The sequence below is a fragment of the Vitis vinifera genome, chromosome 19 (genome assembly GCF_030704535.1).
Source record: "Vitis vinifera cultivar Pinot Noir 40024 chromosome 19, ASM3070453v1".
Classification (NCBI taxonomy): Eukaryota; Viridiplantae; Streptophyta; class Magnoliopsida; order Vitales; family Vitaceae; genus Vitis; species Vitis vinifera.
The window spans coordinates 3,758,544-3,774,840 of NC_081823.1; the positions used below are offsets into that span (position 1 = coordinate 3,758,544).

At 32.0% G+C, this 16,297-nt stretch overlaps 3 protein-coding genes across 3 annotated transcripts; 1 reads left to right on the forward strand and 2 right to left on the reverse strand.

The window, feature by feature from the left end:
- Positions 1–1,514: 1,514 nt before the first annotated feature.
- Positions 1,515–2,760, reverse strand: LOC132253407 (uncharacterized). The gene is made up of 2 exons (XM_059735323.1): positions 1,809–2,760; positions 1,515–1,701 (listed from the first exon to the last, which is right to left on the reverse strand). The coding sequence occupies exons 1-2, from the start codon at positions 2,341–2,343 to the stop codon at positions 1,673–1,675; spliced, it is 564 nt and encodes a 187-aa protein (XP_059591306.1). The 5' UTR covers positions 2,344–2,760; the 3' UTR covers positions 1,515–1,672.
- Positions 2,761–4,478: 1,718 nt separating this feature from the next.
- Positions 4,479–5,509, forward strand: LOC104877521 (uncharacterized). Its single transcript, XM_010645946.3, has 2 exons — positions 4,479–5,220; positions 5,299–5,509. Exons 1-2 carry the CDS (start codon positions 5,017–5,019, stop codon positions 5,479–5,481), a joined length of 387 nt encoding a protein of 128 aa, XP_010644248.1. The 5' UTR covers positions 4,479–5,016; the 3' UTR covers positions 5,482–5,509.
- A 116-nt stretch (positions 5,510–5,625) lies between these two features.
- LOC100255528 (uncharacterized) lies at positions 5,626–8,613 on the reverse strand. The gene is made up of 3 exons (XM_002284473.5): positions 8,443–8,613; positions 8,267–8,336; positions 5,626–6,131 (listed from the first exon to the last, which is right to left on the reverse strand). The coding sequence occupies exons 1-3, from the start codon at positions 8,525–8,527 to the stop codon at positions 5,978–5,980; spliced, it is 309 nt and encodes a 102-aa protein (XP_002284509.1). The 5' UTR covers positions 8,528–8,613; the 3' UTR covers positions 5,626–5,977.
- Between the last annotated feature and the right edge of the window lie 7,684 nt (positions 8,614–16,297).

Below are 16,297 nucleotides of genomic sequence, written 5' to 3' on the forward strand. Positions count from 1 at the left end.
TCGTACCAACTGGTAATGGGACAAGTTCCCAAACTTTATTGTCTTGCATAGATTTGTACTCTTCATTCATGGCTTCAATCCATTTCTGAGAGTTGGAACTTTTCATGGCTTGCTGGAAGTTGATTGGATCATCTTCCATCATTCCACTTTCTACCTCACGTTCCTGGAGATATACGATATAATCGTCCGAAATTGCATTTCTCCTCTCTCTAGTGGATCTCCTTAATGACATATTTTCTTGAGGTTGTTGAGTTTGTTCTTCAGGAGCAATGTCCTCATTTGCAATTAAGGGTTGAACAATATTGTCTGTTGGTTGAGGATCCAAATTTACTTCTTGATCAATGATAGGTAGTGAAACCTGTACATTATCAAAAGCAATAGTAGATCCCTCTTCCTCCTCAAAGACAATATTCCTAGCCTGATTTCTCCCCCCAAACTCAACATCCTCAAAAAATGTTGCAGTTCCCGTCTCAAAAAATTGACCTAATAGCAGGATCATAAAATTTAAAACCCCTTGATCGCTCTGCATAGCCAATAAAGTAGCTGCTAACTGTTTTAGAGTCCAATTTCTTTTCATGAGGCTTATAAGGTCTCGCTTCAGCTGGACATCCCCAAATATGAAAATGCTTTAAACTGGGCTTTCGACCCGTCCAAAGCTCATAAGGCGTTTTAGCAGCCGCTTTAGTTGGCACCCGATTTAGGATATAAGCTGTCGTTTTGAGTGCTTCACCCCAGAGTTTTTCGGGTAAAGTAGAATGACTAATCATACTCCTTACCATGTCCTTAAGGGTTCGGTTTCGTCTTTCTGCTACACCATTCATGCTAGGTGATCCTGGCATGGTGTATTGAGGGACGATCCCACATTCCTCTAGGTATTTAGCAAATGGTCCTGGATGTTGTTCACCTGATCCGTCATATCTACCATAGTATTCACCACCACGGTCAGATCTGACGCTCTTTATTCTTTTGTTGAGTTGTAACTCAACTTCTGCTTTAAATGTTTTGAACACATCCAATGATTGTGATTTCTCATGTATAAGAAATAGGTAGCCATATCTTGAGTAGTCGTCTATGAATGTTATAAAGTACTGTTGACCATTCCAAGATGCCGTAGGGTATGGTCCACAGATATCTGTATGAATTAATTCTAAGACGTCTGTAGCTCTATTGGCACCTAATTTCTTTGTTTTGGTCTGTTTTCCTTTAATACACTCAACACAAATATCAAAATCTGAAAAGTCAAGTGAATCCAAAATCCCATCGGACACAAGTCGCTCAACTCTAGATTTAGAGATATGACCTAGGCGTTTGTGCCACAATGAGGCCGAATTATCTTTATTCAATTTACGTTTTGTACCTCGTGATTCCACATGCAAGGTTTCATTATAGGACGGAACAGTTTCCAACAAATATAGATTATCATAAACATTAAGTAAACCGGTTCCTACAACATTTGAATTAATAGATAATGTAAATTTATTGTTTCCAAATGAACAATAATAACCTGATTTGTCCAAAACAGAAACTGAAATTAAATTCCGTCTGAAAGACGGTACAATAAAAGTATCTATTAAATCCAAAAAAATAACCAGATTTCAATAATAATCTAAAGTGCCCTATTGCCTCTACTTCTACCGACTGACCGTCTCCGACATAGATGCATCTTTCAGCATCACTTGGTTTTCGGTAACTCAGGCAACCCTGCATAGAAGCACAAATGTGAGTAGTAGCACCAGAATCTAACCACCATGTGTTTCTAGATACTGAAGCTAAATTAACTTCAGAACAGACCAAAGTAAGAAACATACCTTTCTTAACACGCCAAGCAGCATACTTGGTACATTCCTTCTTAGTATGTCCAGGCTTATTACAGAAGAAACATGTTACCTCAACTTTCTGTTTCTTTTGTTCTGGACCATTAGAAGCAGCAACCTTATTATCCTTATTTTTTCGTTTGCCCTTATCCTTCGAAATGCTAGCCAGATGAGCACTTTCGGTCTTGTCTTGCTTCAATCTCTCTTCCTCTTGCACACAGAATGAAATGAGCTCATTAAGAGTCCATTTATCCTTTTGACAATTATAACTGACCTTGAATTGATTAAATTGTGCAGGAAGAGAGATGAGAACCAAATGCACGAGTAAATCATCAGATAACTCGAGTTTCAAAGCCTTAAGTTTTGAAGCAAGATGAGACATCTCCATGATGTACTCCCGAACATTACCCTTGCCTTTATACTTCATTGAAATCAAGCTTGCTAAAAGCGTGCTCGTTTCAGCCTTATCGTTTTTTGGCAAAACGTTTCTGAATTTCCGCAAGGAAGTCACTGGCATTAGTAACCTCATCGGTTACCGCACCCCTGAAAGCTTCTGGAATGCCGCGCTTCATGATCATAAGACTTAGCCTATTTGAACGTTCCCACTTACCCCAATAAACCTCATCCTCTTGAGTACTTTGCTCATTGAGTTCATCGGGTTTGGGCATTCTCAAAGCCAAGTCTATATCCATGCAGCCTAAGAGAATCATCATATTCTCTTTCCAGTCCTTAAAATTAGTCCCATTTAACATAGGGACATTATTGATGTTGGCAGATATAGAAGTAGTTGATATAAAAGCTGAATCCAGAACAAAATAAAATGAATCAAATAAACCATCATGCTCACATAAAATAAGCAATTAAACACATAATCTTTAAATTTAAAAGCAAATTATGACATTTCAAGATACCTAGCACAACATTAATATCAAGTCTTTGGACAGTAATATTAATTGTAAGTGGTACTCTTGTTGTAGTGATCAAACATTGATGATAAGTTATGTCAAATAATAAATCTATCTTTGGATTGATTTATTATTTACATTAAGTTACCTTTATAATCATCACATATTTATCACCACAAGTATGTATGCAATTTGACCAAATATTAACTTTCCTTTGGGCCAATCAATACCCGCATGAATCACATACACACAAATATCTAACACCCCGAACAGACTAATCTACACGGAAGATGTCACTTTGGTGATTTTCCGCTTTAATTAGCCTATTTAAAATGCTAGATCAATAACTTAAATATTAATATCATAAAATGCTATTAAATAATAATAATAATAATAATAATAATAATAATAATAATAATTTTAATAAAAAAAAATTTATCAACTCAATATTTCATAAATATTAATCCATTGACATATATTAAAATAATAACTCAAAGAATTAATCAAGGAGTAGGCTCTGATACCACTTGTTAGTATTCAACCAAGAAGAATACCCTGATTTCATATATACTGGAATAGTTAACTGGGTGAATACCCTAACTACATATGTACTGGAATATTTAATAGGGTGAATACCCTAACTACATATGTACTGGAATATTTAACAGGGTGAATACCCTAACTGCATATATACACTGGAATCTCCTGATTAAAAACAATGAGTAGAAAAATAATAGCGGAAGCATACCTGAATCCATTGAAGGAGAAACCTTATAGAAAAAAAAAAAAAACCCTTTGAGATGGTCTTCCAATTCTAGCCACTAGATTCTGTGTCAATTTCTCTTTGAGAGGATTTTCAGAAATTGGAATGCGTAGTCGTAGAATGGGGACCATAACCCTATTTATAAACCGCTAGGGCAGTTTTAATTTTATCACAATTATATTTCTGCCCCTCATAGAAATAATAATTGTCTAATGGTATCTACACAATAATCTCATGACAATTATACCCTTAAGCCAATTAATCAATTATTAATTAGATCACTATATTTAGGCTTAATTAAATGATAGCACACACATTTTAATTATTTACATGTGTGGCCCAAATTATAGATTAATTACAAAAATTAATCTAACAGATTCTGCTCTCAATGGTCCTCCATCAACTGACCAGATTAGTTTTCATGGCCACTTCTCCTTGGTGCAAAATTTCAATAAATTTAGTATAAAAAAAATCAGTATGAAAGTTTTTAATAAAAAGTGATATCATCTTTTTAAGAGATTATTAATATAAAAAAATAAATTTATCTTTTGAAAATACGAGTAGAATGAGACGTGTAATTTTTTCAATCATCTATTCATCTATTTTAAGTAACAGAGGAATATTTAAGCAGTGGTCCTTCAATTCTACAGATCTTATCAGAAAATAATAATGATTATAGTCAACGGCTCCGCTGGCAACAGGAAATCAAAACCAAATAAATAAATAAATAAAAGCATGGACCCTTCTGGAAAGGGAATAAAAAGAAAGCAATCAACCTTAAAAGGTCAACTTCATTGTCAGGTGTTAGAAGTTTCCCGCGAGGCTTGGAGTTGTGTAATTTGGTAGCGGCTGATTAGGTCTAGAACCCAAATCTTCGTTGACTGATTTTATATAGTATATTCCGGAAATGAGGTAGAAGGTGCCTTTTCTTTTGAAGTTTTATATCATGGATATGGTTTGCAGATCTAGTCACGTGGTCCTTTCCTCCCATACCTATGAATGGATTCATTACACGGTAATAGTAATAGGAGAATATGAACAGAGTACAAATGTATTTACAAGAATGGCAAATGCCAATATGCCATACAAAACCAGGATAGGGAGGGAATGAGAGTGAATGGAGAGAGAGAGAGAGAAGGGAACAAAGAATTGCACAATGCAATCCTCAGTCTAGAGACAAATAGTTGAGTGCACTTTAGTCGAAGATGACACTACTTTCAATTAAAAGACTCTGACTTGGATTTTTAGCTCGTACATGGGTGACAGGAGTTGAACAACCCCATAATAAAATATTTCAAACATCTTGACGCAAATGTGGGCCACGCCGACTTCAAACATCTTCAAGCAAATGTGGGCACCGTGCGCGTCAATCATCGCTTCCCAAGTTCCCAACTACCTCCGAAGCAACACCCAATTAGTTTCCTCGACAATTTCCTAAGAAGACAGCCAATTCGGCCTTTAAATATGATCATCAAACCAAGACGCCACAATCAAAGAGAAGGAAAAAAAGAAAAAGGCAATTAAGTTGAGAACCATGGCTGCAGTTGAAGAACCATTAGTCGATCAGCTCAACATAACAGTTGAAGAACCATTGGTGGATCAGCTCAACATTGAAGCTCATGCAACCCCCCCTCAACAGCTGGCTCCGGCTCAAGATCAGAAGGCTGTTTTCAAGGCTGGGTTGTTCACAAGTCTCATCTCCATTGGAGGGATTCTATACCCTCCCATAACTGCTACGGTAAACAAAACCCACAGCCTTCTCTCAAAGACGTTCCATTTTATGGTCTTTATGAGCCTAGCAATTGGGGTTTTGCAGATTCTGCTCTCAACCGTCCTCCATTGGCTGCCCGGATTGACCATCACAGCAAAATCATTGACCAAAATAGGATGGGCATTACTGACAATTGCATTAGGGTATGGGTCTTCTTTGGTTTTAATGGTTTCTTCTTCTCCTTGGTTTGCCCTCCACCTAATCTTTCTTTCCATCCGATTTATGTAAATGCGAAGACTCGGTACAATATTTTTAGGTAGGGGTATTGGTTTTTTAAGGGTATAGATCCTCTTATCTGTTCACTTCACAGGATGGATTTTGTAGATGAAGTTAATAGAGAAGGTTTTCCAATTTTTTAGTACTCTATAACTATTTTCAATGTTTTTTTATGATATCATCCATAATCGAACTGACGATTCAAGCAGTTGGGATTGCATACATCAACTAATAAGCGGTCAAGCTCAGCCAGAGATTATTAAAAATGATATTAGAAAAAAGATTGCATTCATGATGGCAAAGGAAATTACTAAGAAATTTCTGTAGAAAACAAATCAGGATTGGCTGCTTCCGGGCCCCTTCCATAGATGGATCATGGGGGGTCAAGAGGGCTTGACCTAACTCTTGTCAAAACTCTGCCAAACAGCAAATTTTTGTGGATTGAATTCGCAATATTCTGCTTCTATGGGGTATAGGCTTTTGTCAAGAAGGCTGGACACAACAGAAGTCAATCATATAGCATTTTTGCTGATTGGGCTCTCATTGTTTTACTTTCATTCTTCGAAATTTTCTCCGTTGACTTCTCATTTTGAGATATGGCTTTTGCTATTGCTTTCATCTTTCGGACATTTTTTGATCTCTTCATTGTTACCCCTTTCTTCCTGTTACGGAAAAGATTCACTTCAGACACATAACATAGGGCTCAAATGGCAGTAGATATCAAGACAAAATAATAATGATAAAAACCAAGAACTTCGCACCATCTGACAAGAGACAAGGAAAAAATCAACTTGAATAGAATGAAGTACATTATTTATTGTCAAGGGTTTGAAGCTTCCAGGGCCTTGGATCAAGTGGTCAGGCTGGGGCCAAGTAGGGGTACACCTAGGGTTTAGACAAACTTTCTGAAGCCCTTTCACATGTAGTGGCAATATTTTTTTTTTCCCTTTTTGTTTGTATGTGTGTGTGTTTTATGAAGATTTAACTTTAATTCTTATAGAACAAAAAGGGAGATGAAGTGGAATTGCAGTTATGTTTTCATACCTCAAATTTCCATTAGTAGGATCATTATGTAAAACAAAAATTACAAGAAGTACACAATAATGTGCCTAGAAGAATGCTCACATGCTATACAAGACCAGGATAAAATTATACCAACCAAAGCTCTGTCCAGATGACAGATAAATTTCAGAAAACACAGGGGGGGCATCAAACAGCGGCTATAGTAAGCATAACAAAAACAATACCTGGAACTCTTAACTCCTATTTCCCCATATCTGAACATGCCATAAAATGAGAACAAAGAAAAGTTTCTGAAGAATAATTCCTTTCAGTTCCAGTCCTTAGGCATCATCTCATCCTAAATCTTAGGAAGGGATCAAATAGGGGAGAAGGAACACCAGATGTTGGTGGCAAAGAAAAGATGGAAGACAAAGGTAATCACCATTTTTGCCATTTTCTTTGCACATGAGACACAGAAAAGCACCATGGATTTCCAAATCAGATTCAGCAGAAACAGCTTATCCACAATAACCGTCTAAGAGATGGTTATTGAAGCTGTTAGACACCCGTAGAGAATGAATTCATAATAATGGGAAAAGAGCGAAAAGTGATACACCAAAAAATACCACACCTTAAACCTTCATGCTAAAACCCAATCTCAGCATGTATAAAAGAAATTCCCAGTAGAGAGAACTCTATGTCTTTTCCATGATAACTTTGTGGACAGTACATAAATCCCAATACCTTGGTCTTCCACCAACATATGTAAGCCTTTCTATGCCCATGGAGAGGATTATAGCACGGCAACAATCATTCCAAGTTTGCATTGGGACAACTGTTCTAAGCTTAGCGGCAAACAGTTGAAACAAGATTTGGCAGACAACTAGTAATGCTAATGAATCAAAAGGCCCCTAATACCAATTACTCTAGATTTTTCCTGGATTAGGAATATAAATATTGAATTCACGGTTTCTGCATAATATCTCGGCCATGAACCTCCTTCAAAGCAAAGCAATTATGTCAATTCTTACAAATCACCAACACTTTCCATGGAATGCAACGGTATAAGAATCCAGACAAAGGCCCCACCAGTTCTCAATTCAACTGGAGCTTTGAGAACAGCAATTCATTAAAGAAATCTTCACCCAATCCTCACACTCATGCACATATGCAAACTCGCACCATCTTAACAGCGGTGCTTACTACCTATCACAAAACAAATCTAACAGTGGTGCATGCTGGTGGGCTTCATAACAAAGCCAACAAACAGCCACCTTTGCCACACCTTCGTCATCCTCAAACAATTCATATCTATCTTTATTCAATTATTTTACTAACAATTCCACTCTTTTTTCTTCCATGCGGCGTATGAATTCAGCCCTCAGTCAAATTTTTTTTCCAAAAGGACATTACCTGGTATAGTCCCCATTACTGGGTTTCAGGGATGGGTGGTCTGGGGACAGACTCAATCTTCAGCAATTCTCACCGTTAATTCCCAAAAACATGGGAAGAAAATTCCTCTTTCCCTCTTATACTACCTCCTGATAAAACATAACACAGTCTAGAACTCATTTCATAAATAAACAATTTTTAGGAACTTATTCAAGGACCCATCTTCCAAAAACTCAGACTAAGCCCACTTCTATCAACATCATCTGCTTTCTAAACCCAATCACTTCAGGAAAAGTTGACAAGCTCAAATAATTTGATTTAAAAAAACACATTATTCATAAAAAATAATAATAATAATAATAATAATAATAATAATAATAATAATAATAATAAATAAGCTAACCTCTTAATGGGATCACCAGAAGCTGGAAAATGCGTGGCAGTTGTAGCAACCGACTCTGACGTGTCCATCGCTGCATGTGAAGAGCGGACAAATTTAGGGCTGGGAAATTATTTTCCGGGAAAAAAACATTACGAATCAGTAGTGAAAACGAAAAAATAAAGAAAAGAAAAAAGTACATTGTGGGACATCTGTGAGAGTGGGCTCGGCGGTGTCCATCGGCGCCACGCCGCTTCTCTTCTTCTTGTTTCTGTTCTTCGCCATGACTCCGTGAAGGAGAAAAATTCCAGGGTTGAGAGAGGTCGATCTAGGGTTTAACCGGTGTCAAAGTCGGTCCCATACGGACCCTACCTATAAGGTCCACAGACTTAGGCCCAAACCCAAACTACTTACAGATTGTATATTTGGCCCAAGCCCAATAGGGTTCCCACCAGTAAAAAAATTTAAAAAAGAAAACCAAAAATACAGCACGAGGATGTGGAATTAATTTCACATTTTAAACCAAAATACGAAGAATTCATTCAATTTTTCATTCACTATCATGTTCATATCAATTTTTAAACCGACATATGAATCAAGAAATAGCCCGATAAAAATCAAAATACGATCTTAATAAAATTTTGATCCTCTTCAATTAAGCAATATTTTATATCCATAGTCAAATATAACCTTCAAGGTTGTATTTTAATTTTTGAATGGAGCCAAGTGAGTCTTATTTCTTGTATGATACCAAAAAATAAAAAATAAATGAAAAATAAATTAAACTTATAAAATATTTATTGTATTTCTTTTGTTATTTTTTTTATAAAGATAATATTTTGAAAATATATAAGTATTTAAATCTTTCATATTTTTTTAACAATAAATAGAAAAACAAAAAGAGAGTTGAATTTTTTATTTTTAATAATAAAATGACATTTTCAATTTGTCCATGCCCTTTAAAATTCAGAGTTCAAGGATAGCAAAATTTGGCACAATTTGTTTATACGACATAAAATGAATTTGATTTCAATTGACCTATTTAATAATTGTGTTATTGTCCTAATCATGATCATAACTTGTTAAACTCACATTTAACTAGTTTAAAAATTGATTTTGAAAATATATGTCAACTAAACATATTAAATGGAAAGGTTAATATTGATTCAAATAATATCTGACTTGATAAAGATTATTAAGTAGAACTCGATCATTAACTAGTTATACAACGTGTTACTTATTAATAATTAGATCGTGAGTTTTGACTTGACACAACCCATGAAATTTTGACTTGACACAACCCATGAAATTCCTTGATCGTCTAGTCAATCAATGCATTAACATATCTTATTTAAAATTAATAAATAAAAGTATGCCTTATCTATCTTGAACTATACTTCATAAATAAACATTGGGACATAAAGTACCAATACACATGGTGTGAACATCACCTCAAACCCACGTCCTAAGCATCTTGTCCCATGTTCTTGTTGTTGTCAATTGTTGTCATTTTAGGCTAGGCCCACTCCCAAGGCCCAATGTATTTACCTTTACATCTTCACATACTTGTCATGGAATAATTTCTAATTTCTCACAATGTCATGTGGACTGCCCTACTACTCTCAATAATGGCCAAATTGGATGAGTCTCCCATTGCCAAAATCAGGGTAGTAGACAAACCAAACAACTTTTATATTTTCCCTACAATCATAGATGGGCCCAATGACTTGGTTGGTGAAATGAATCATTTTGGGAATGTATTCTTAGTCCTCCCTGGTAATTCTTACCTCTGAAGTTTGTCAATATCTCCTTAACTTCAAAGGGTTTCCATGGGATGAAAGAAGATTAGTAAGCAGATAGCTCAACTAAAGTAGTTGATTTCTTGAAATAACAAAAGAAGTATTCTATAAGTTTTCAATACTTTTAGGTTCCTTGACACAATTATAACCTCTAATGGAGTGCTTATGTAGAAGTGCTTGTAAAGAGATTTATAATTAAAATAATCCTTTATTTTTTTATTTTTTAAAAGGTGGCTCATGAAAGGGTATTATAATATGTTATGGAGGATGAAGAGTTTGTTTTACAGTGATTTTAGGAAACGCTTTCATCTTAAAAAGTTATTTGACAAATTTTAAAAAATATTTAAATTTTTTTTAAAAATTACTTTTAGCATGAAAAGATCATTTATTTTATGAAGAAATATCGTAATTGAAAAAGTTAACTAAAAGAGGCACTTGAGTTTTGAATCTCTTTTACATTAAAGTATTTTTTAATTACACATGTGTTAAAACTCTTTATTAAAAATATGAATTATCGAAACATATGTGTTAAAACTCATTTTTATAATAAATATTTTGTAATTATTTTATTATTTTTAATATATTTATTTAATAGATAAATTTATTATTTAAAATCAAATAAATTAAATATTAGTTAAAATTAATGAGGTATGTCAATTTAATAATTTAGAAAAAAAAATTAAGTTACTATTAAGCAATTTTGATATCTCATGTAAAAATTCAAAAAATAAGTTTTAAGTTAATTAAAATATTCGATAAATCAAATTAATGACGAAATAACTTAATCTAATTCATCAAGTCGAGTGAGTATATTTGAATAAAATTTAAAATAAATTTAAATATTAACTTAAAACAATTAATTTATTATAAACCTCAAATATCTTTTTTTAATTTTAGAATTAATGATGGTAAATATGTTAATTTAATGATTTAGGAAAAAAATAATTTAAGTTTATTAAATAGACTTATTAATTAAAATATAAATGAAATATAAAATAATTTAACTTAAAATTAATTTAAATCATTATTTCAAAATAAATATGAAATTTTAATGAACACCATTTTCATAATAAATTTATAGTGTGAACATTAAATCTATGAGAATACAACACAAAACAATGATGGCCCATGTTTCCATGGTACATATTGATAGGGATACTCATTATCTATGAAGCAGGCTTTTGAAAAAGAAAGGCAACAGCTTTTGATTAAAGGGAGGGCAAAAAAAATGGGGGGACCCATGTGTAGGGTACCCTAAAGTTTGATTTATGGTGGTGTTTGGTGATGGGGTTGACTGTGTTGATCAATCAAACAGGGAACTTTCAGAGGTGTAAACTTTAGTAGCCCAGTTGGGAACCAATTAATAAAATAAGCTGCAGAAGCTTCATTTTCCTCAAAAATGATGGTCAATGATTAAAGGACATCTTACCAAATGAAAGGAATTAGAACAGGGATCCTAAATTCTTGTTCATGCCCATTTGCCCTGTTTGGTTGATGAGAAAATGCAGGAAAAAAAAATGGTTTTCAAATATTTTAGGTGATGGTTGATTTTCAGAATTTCTTTTGATAACTTCACATTTTCTTACCTATTTCCATTATTCTTTGTAAAATTTATAGTATGTTTGATTTTTAGAAAATACAAAAAATTGTTAAGAAAAATATTTTCCCATATTTTACTTTTATTATGAAAAAAATCTTTAAAAACCCATTGTGCAGTTTAAAAAATTAATTATTTAATATTTTTTCTAAATTAAAAGTATATTTGGTTGTTCAAAGCCTTGGTCTTAATATATTTTTTGTATTTTTAATGACTTTTTAAAAATAAATTTATTTTTTATTTTTTATTTTAAATCATTTATCATATTTATATAATTAATTTTTTAAAACAACCCTAAAAAATAATTAAAATACATTCTAAAAAAAAACTTCATTCTCAAAACAATTTTTCTAAAAATTATTTTTTATAATAAAAAAAATATTTCTTCTTTTTAAGAAAAAAATATTAATTTTTATAATACCTCATAAAATAAATTTACAATATATAAAAATAATTTATTTATTTTATTTATTTTTCTCCTTTTTTTCAAATAAAAAATATTCATAATGTCTTTATATATAAAAAAAAAATTAAGATATTGATTTGATATTTACTAAATTTACAATCTCCACACTAAAAGTTACATACAACAAATAAATGAAACTAAAAAAATATAAAAGAAGTATGAAGTAATACATATATAAAAATTGCACGAGGAAGACTCCATGCCTCTTTTTCCTTCATTTTCCATGCAAACAAACAAAAGCTCAAATCCATATTTTTCTTTGGAAAGAAGAAAATATCGGTTTCATGGCCTATGTATGAATGGACTCAGAGCTTCTGACACATGCTGTAATTATTGCAGAACTCCCTACCAAAAGGGAAAATCAATCTCAATCTGAGGCTGAGCCACATTCATCTGAAACTTTGTTTTTTACCTAGCAATCTTGAGTCCATATGGGTAAAACCCTGTATTATATTGAAGACAAAAAATTTTGGTACACCGCCTTGGGCTCCATTGGGGGGACATTCTCATGAACCCTCTACTTTTTAGACAGATGTTGCCGATCCAGAGGAGTCCCATGGTGGAGTCCCTATGCCTTGCATTATTATATTTCATTGCTTACTACCACCATTATGAGATTTCTTCTTCATAATTGTCTAATTTCGTTTCTTAATTCTTTAGAGATAGTGTTCTTGGAATGGTGATTTTTAAACAAATGACACAAAGTATAATTTATTGTCCTACCAACCCTCCAAAATTTGTCCATCAATGGATGACTTTTCTAATAGTGTCTTATTGACCTGGTAGCTTTGATGTGATTTCATTTTTTATTTTTTAACATTAACTTAAATATCGAAGAAACTATGCCATTTTGGATTAGACTTTTGGGATTCTTTGAAATTAGTTAAAATGATTAATATCGTGTTTAGGAATTATTGGTATACGAGGTCTTGGAGAAGTATTAGTAGGTGAGTCTAACGACTTCTCAATCTTATTAAGATGAACTCCTATATTGCATTTTCTTTAATACACAAAAGGTAATACTACGATACTCAAATACACATCTTTGAACATTAATTACTAAGGGTCACATGGAAAAAAAAAAGATGGTTAAAAAAGAGATTGATACTAGACTTACAACCCGGTCTTTTTATCCTAGTGAGTGAGTTTCCAATGATTTTACGAGAACAAATATGCATGTCTTATAGTAGAGTTCAAATGTTTAATATGGATGGATTTAAGGGTTATTGTGTCATCGTATTAGTACATTTTGGAGATGTTATTGATAAGAGAATTATAGTTTTCAAGTGATGTGTAAATGTATCAAGACCTTTATTGGCTATTCAGGATTGTCTTACCCGATAATAAGGATTCATCGAATATACTTTCTACAAGCGAGACAAGTTATTCATATGGATTTTAAGTGTCAATAACTTTATTGTGTTAACAATACTATACTCTATAAGAAACAACCATTATAGTGGAGCGCCTGCATTTGACCAATACCTCATTCTTTGATAATGACCACTATGGTCGTGTACTTGTGTCTAACTAAAGGTATATTTTTTTATGACTTCTCCTCAACCCTTGAATTCAAACAAACTTATACAATCTGATATGGCTTGTACTAAACATGCAACTCCTTCCCATTTGATCCTTATTGGAGAATGAAACACACACCCATGCAAGAGGGCCCGATCACATAAGAATTATTATTGAAAATATTTTTTTCTTTAAAACAAAAAATATTTTTCTAATGCAAGAAATAACTAAAACAACTTTTTAAAATAAGTTATTTTCAAAAAACATTTAAGAAGTTTTTATAATTTTTTTAAATAGTATTATGATTGAAAATGTAAATACTACATTATGAGTTTTTTTTTTTCATATTTAAGTTATCAAATAAATTTTATTTTTAAAAATAATAAAAATTTGTTTAAAACAACAACTCTTTCCGACACCTCTGAAATTATTTAAGAGACTTAAGAATCCATAACCACTTTGGATGCCCCTCTTTATTGCAATCTTAACATAAATTTGACCTAATAGGACTCATTAATTAATTACAACACTTATGAACACCCAACACATTAAAACAAGTCACAAAACTCAAGGGACCATGCTTCAATGAGACCATGCCCAACAATCACGGGACCTTAGGGCTTCTCATCATTGTACATCACCAATAAAATTAAATAAATAAGGTTCAAACCCATAGCCTTGAATAAATGTATGGAATACCAAACGGAAGATTTTTGAGGACTTTGCACTAAAATGGAAAACAACAAAGCATTAAGCTCCAAGAGTTATGGGATTAGGTGATTTATTTGGTGGATAAGATAATGTTGCCCTGCCACTTGCATTTTGACTTGTCCATCTACCTAACTTAATGCCTTTTCCCCTCCAATCGTGGGGCACCATGTTACCGTTATCATTAGCGGGTCAATTTTATAATATGATTATAATAATTAAACATTTTTGGCTACTTGAAATTACCCATTTAACCCTATCAATTTCTATAAGTAAAATAATTTTACTTAATATCCTTTTTTTGTTGACCTATTGGATACATGCATTATATAACATGCATCATCATATACATATATGTAATTATTGAATATTTAAAATATTTTGCATTTAATATATAATAATAATTTCTGTTAGAGTTAGTATGATCGTTTCTAATTTCTTTTTAATATTTTAAAATTTTTATTTTTAAAATATTAAAAATATTAGAAAGTTTCCTAAAATCGTTATCAACATTTTATTAAGCCAAAATAAAATTTATCTCATAAGTAAAAATTTTATAAAAAATAATATTTTATTGACTTTCATATTAATTAATCTTTTACCTATTAAAAAATGATAAAAATAAAAATATATGTGAGATTTGTTGAAAGATTCAAAATTTTGATTGTTAATGCAGTTGAAAACAAACAACAATAATGCCAAAAATTGGAAGAATTGATAACGCAAAACTTTGTTTGATTGGAAAATGTTTCAAATTATTTTAAATTTCCCTCCAATATTACACGGTGACATTCATCAAATAGTCAATAGATATATTTTTTAATTTTTTGTATTTCATGGATCCCAACCCACACGCAATTGGAACAAGAAGACTTTTGTTTCTTAGCCAATTTGAAAAAAGGGCTCAAGGACAAACACGTTCGCCCAAGGGCAAAGCTAATCAACCACCACCCCCTTATGTGAAGTGAAATATTGGATGTACCCCTTTATTTGAAGGGTATTTACATGCTTACCAACCCAATCATAATAGCATGAAACTCATACTAGAACGCTAATTATTGAGAGGGACCATGTGGTCAATTTCATATTTCCTTTTCTTTTTTTCATTCGTCTTTTTCAATCATTTTCTTTCCCCTAATCCCTTGACTTGTGGTCCAATATCCTTGGTTAAAATACAAAGTAAAAGACATTATTGTATATGTGATACGAGAGTTGATCCATTCTCAATTTGTCACAATTTTTGTTTTGAATCAAATTTAAAGATTTTTTTTTTAATTTTATATAGAGTATGATATGTACACTAAACCAAAATTTTTTAATATATTTTTTTAAAATTGATGTTGAATATAATATCAGGTTTGACGGGTCTCGGGAATTCAAATTTTGTCCGTCTTTGTAGTTCTCCACCTATGTGATCATAAAATTAATTTAATGGTTATATGATAAAAATGTGTTTTAATTACGCTTTAAATGATATTTTAAAATTTTAAAACTTTGTTAGTTTATATTTTTTTTTATAATAAAACACTTCCCTCCATTAAAACCAATTTTTAATTTTTTAAAAACCGTTCTTAAACAGCTTCTTATATTAAATGATGAAAAAGTATATTATTTAATTTAACAACAATTTTGAAAAGAAGATTATACCTTTTGGTTGTGAAGAATACTAAGAAATTTGTGGGGGCAAGGCTGAATCTAGCCGTTATATTAATTTTTAATTAAATAATCAATAAGATTGCCAGCATGTCAATTCAACCGTTACAACATGGAGTTTTAAATCTTATTAGTTATTAGATTCTTAAAAAAGCTTATTATCCTTTAGATTTTCTTACCTAGTATTGAGGTCATTACATTATATCATAGTTTCTTTTTCTCCAAATTTATATTTATAAAATTATATTAATCATAATTTTGGGTTACCATATTATATTTGCATCTCAAATAAATAGAAAAAATATATATTA